The 4,587-nt window shown below is 26.5% G+C and overlaps 1 protein-coding gene across 1 annotated transcript; it reads left to right on the top strand.

Annotated features, from left to right (window-relative positions):
* Positions 1-399: 399 nt before the first annotated feature.
* On the top strand, positions 400-854 carry LOC100783526 (protein TIC 214; the record flags this gene model as incomplete). The annotated part of the gene is given in 2 exon segments (XM_014763696.3): positions 400-736; positions 739-854. Coding segments are annotated over 2 exon segments (453 nt in total), but the record flags the coding sequence as incomplete, so codon positions are not given.
* Positions 855-4,587: the final 3,733 nt, after the last annotated feature.

The raw sequence follows: 4,587 nt of genomic DNA on the forward strand, positions 1-4,587 counted from the left end.
GATGCACTTGTTATTGCCGGTATCACCAATATATCTAAGAGTTAAAAGCTGACTGTTCTACCCCTGAGTTATTGGGGAACAACAGGAAATTCAAGCTCATAGAGTTTAATTCCTGTTCTCAATCCATGACCAATATAAGCTAAAAGTTTCCTTCATAACTTGTAAAACTTCTTCATAGTGGCTCCATTTCATGCTTCATTTCATATAGAACCCCAAAGTGGCTCTATTTCATTATATTACGTACGTATACTAATTTCATTCGTTTAATATCCCTATCTTTGGTGTCATTGAGATAAGAGATTTCGTTTCTAGTCTATCCATTTCTATAAATTGAAAATTCTAGAAAAAAAAGTTGAAAAATCCAGAAATTGCAATAGAAAAGAAAAAGATAGGTTTGAGATGATTTTTCAATCTTTTATACTGGATGATCTAGTATTCTTATGCATGAAGATAATTAATTCGATAGTTGTGATCAGACTCTATTATGGATTTCTAACCACATTTTTTATAGGACTCTCTTATCCTTTCCTTCTTTGAGCTAGGCATGTGGAAGAAGGGACAGAAAAGAAAATATTAGCAACAACTAGGTTTATTTTGAGACAACTCATAATATTCATATTGATCTATTATGCGCCTTTGCATTTAGCATTGGGTAGACCCCATATAATAATTGTCATAGCTCCATCATATCTTTTATTTCAGTTCTTTGACAATAATCACAAAAACTTTTTGAATTTGGATACAAGAATCCAAATTCAATACATAATTTTAGTATTCAAAGAATCTTCTTTCATAATCTTATTTTTCAGTTATTAAATATTTTTTTACCAAGTTTAAGATTAATAAATATTTATTTATTTCGATTTAAATATTAGTAAATAAAATATATCAAATTAGTATAAAGATTACTATATAAAATATATACAATAAAATATACAAAGAAATTTATCCGCCTCATACATATTTGATAGCCTCTCCCATAAAAAAACTTGTAATACCTATTTCATTTCGAATTCCATCAATTATTTTTTTATAAAAAAATTATTGAATTTAACTAATTTTCTTATACTTATAATTAAATATATATCATAAAAAACATCTATATAACCATGATTATACGACTAATCATATATAACATTTTAAAAATTATCAGCAACATTTTTATTAAGAACACTTTTTTCAAATAAATTTAATAATATATTTTAAAATAAGAAAATTTAAATGTATATTAATATAATATACATAAATTAATAATATAAATAACTTATACATTAATTTTTATGCTTAATTGTTATTTTATACGGTGTAAACTATTATTAGAACTATATATTAATAGTTCTTACTATGACTACCTAAAGCACCAAAATTTGTGGGATAATTCAGAATCTCACAGAGGAGTTAATGGCCTGATTATGGTGATTAAATTTTTTTATCAATTCTGGGGCAAAAAGTTGAAGAAATAATCTTTTTGGGCCACAATTCAATGTCCAGAAGTGAGAAGTTCACTGTTTGAAACTCAACGGATGAAGCTGCCTTTGGGGGCAACCAACCTCATCCCTTGGTTGTGAATTTTAGGCATAAGAGGTTGAGAAGTGTTCGGATTTTAGAATGAAAATTTGGAAATGACAAGTTTATCACACACACACACAAAATGCCACTATAAAAACTAAAAAATTGGCTTTGAAAATGTTCCATTTTCGGCTTCTAAAATCAAAATTTCAAAACTGTTTTTAAAACTTCAGCAAAAATAGTCCTTTTAGTTAGAGCATTTGACTTTTTTTATGGAATCCGGTAATATTTTCACACATTTCATGTTTTTGAACTAAGTATGAGACTAATTGAGTTATGGAATCTGATAATTCTCATACTTAATCACAAATAGAGTTATTCATGTATCTCCAAAGATCTATCATGTGAAATTGAACACTAATTTTCTTCTACAAATTTAACCTGTTTTACTAATTGAGTCATATACACTAGGTTTTTAGTTTCTTTTAATATTTTTATTAGTAATAACAATCAGAATTCTAAAAATCATAATAATCACTTGTACACACACAAATACAAGATTTAACGATGTTTCATAAGTATGTCTATGTCTCCTGGAGCTGAATATTTTTTTTTTCATTGGCAAATAGAATTACATTAGTATTTATAAAATTAAAACATGATATAGATTTACAATATCACCCCTATACGACACCATAGAATATGAGTCATCTACAACAATTTCAAAATAATAAAATATTTAAATACTTTTTTAGTCTTTATAAATTATATTTGTTTTATTTTCATCCTTTAAGCGATTTAAATAACACTTTTTTTATTGTTTAAAGTGTTATCTAAACCACTTTAAGGACGAAAAATAAAATAAGCATAATTTATAAGGACTAAGATAAAAAATAATTGCAAGGACTAAAAACATATTTAATACTATGTTTGATAAAACTAATTTATAAACTAGTTGAAAGCTAGCTTATACACTTAAGCTAGGAGCTAAAAAGCTGAAAGCTTATAAACTAGATGGTTTAATTGAAAATGTTTTGTTAAACTAACTAACAACTTACTTGATAAATGTTAAATTATGTAAAATCACATATTTAATATTTCTAACATTTGAATTTTATTTCTAATAATTTATCATATTAAAAATTAGAATAATAATTTTTTTGGGTAAACTATCTTTTTAGTCCCTAAAATTGTTAAGATTTCTACTTCTAGTTCCTAAGTTTTTTGTTTGTATTTTTAGTCTTAATTTTTTTTGTCCTTATTCTTAATCCTTAAACTTTTTTTTTTCATTCTTACTTTTAGTTCTTTTTAAGGATTATAAGAAAGGACAAAAAAAGTTAAAACACTAAATGCAAGAACAAAAAAAAGTCAAAGAACTAAAAACATATAAGAAAAGTTCAAGAACTAAAATGTAAATTTTAAAAAGTTTAAAGACTAAAAATGTAGTTTACCATAATTTTTTAAAATTTTGTATTATACAAAAATGATAAAGATTTGGTGATTTTACTCATATTAGGTCATATAATTAGAAATACAAAATAATTTAGCAACTAGTTGTAAAGTTAATATGATCCAAAGAATTTTTAACCTTAAGGAATGGTATAACAATGACAATTGATGAGTTAGATGTCGTGTGGGTGTAAGAACGTAAAATTAAATGAGTTTTTTTCATTCAACAAAGAAAAAGATAAGAAGATTTTTAAATTCAATAAAAGGGTAAAACGAAATTTCAAATAAAATAATAAGAATAAAATTGAGAAGAAGAAAAAAACTAATAACTTATAAGCTAACTTATTTTCTATAAGCTACTTGAAGTATATCAAACAAGCTTATTTTAGTCAAAGTAACTTATAAGTTAGCCCAAATGGACTTATAAGTTCCTCAAAGGCCTACCAAATGTAGCCTAGGTCATAATTAAACAAGCTTATAGTTACTCCTAAGCATAGATTAACTAGTAGAGTAATGATAGACAAACACTCATTTATTTTAAACATGATTTACCAGCACCTTTCATTTCTTTCTATCTCTTTCTTTTTATCACATCATAAACTTTTTTTTTCAATCAACAAAGTATTTGTATTAAAGGAAATCAATAAGAGAAGTACTAAACTTACAAATAGAGAGTCCTCCTTTCAAATAGTGGTTGAATACTTCTTCTTCTTGTCGAAGGATTTCTTGTTCTTATTCGTCCTCTAATGTCTTGAATAAGATTTGTCAGAAGAAAGATACTTGTAAAAGATATTCTGATACTCAAGTAAGATCTCGACTTTGAGCAATCATTAGGATAATAAAAATGTATAATAATGAACAATAATTTTTACCTATGCCCTATTTATACAAATTTTTATGAACCTTAGACCATGGGTCTTAGTAGATGAATTACGGTTTAGATAAAACATTTTTCTAAGTGAGTTTAGATGACCTAAGCATTCGACTTGATCTATTGCTTGTTAATCTCGTGATAATGGTGAGACAAGGTTCGGGAGGATATTCAATCGAGTGCTTCATAGGATCGAGACAATTCCAATAATGATTGAGTACTCCCCAAGCCGCCTTAGGCCACCATAGACTTAGGTTTGTTATTCTCCATTAGCTGAATACCTATCCGATATTGAGAAGTTATTTTATATTTATATCAATAAGGATATAAATATTAGTTAACCAATATAAAAGAAACACCATGCAGTGTTTCCCCCACACTCGTTCCCCAATGCCATAAGGCATCGAAATACAGTAATAGTGTCATTTCTGTGTTACAAAACATTTAAACCCACCTACCCCATACCTATATTTTCTTTCTTTTTTCTCTTTTTTCCCAACTCATATGGGATTATTCAACATAATCAATGGTTTCAGGATTATTTGTTAAAATAGAATATACAGTTGCGTTTTATATATAGCCCACAATAGTCCTTCTTGACTTGTTTCCATGAAAAATATTACTCATCTCATACCAACAAACAAGCTTCTAATTTTTCTTCTTTTTTTTTATGTCATGACTAAATTTACACAAACTAAATATTTGTTAAAATTTGTTGATAAATAGTAATGACTAACGATTTTTTATACTACTCCAGT

Source organism: Glycine max (assembly GCF_000004515.6).
Source record: "Glycine max cultivar Williams 82 chromosome 11 unlocalized genomic scaffold, Glycine_max_v4.0 Gm11_scaffold_116, whole genome shotgun sequence".
Taxonomy (NCBI): domain Eukaryota; kingdom Viridiplantae; phylum Streptophyta; class Magnoliopsida; order Fabales; family Fabaceae; genus Glycine; species Glycine max.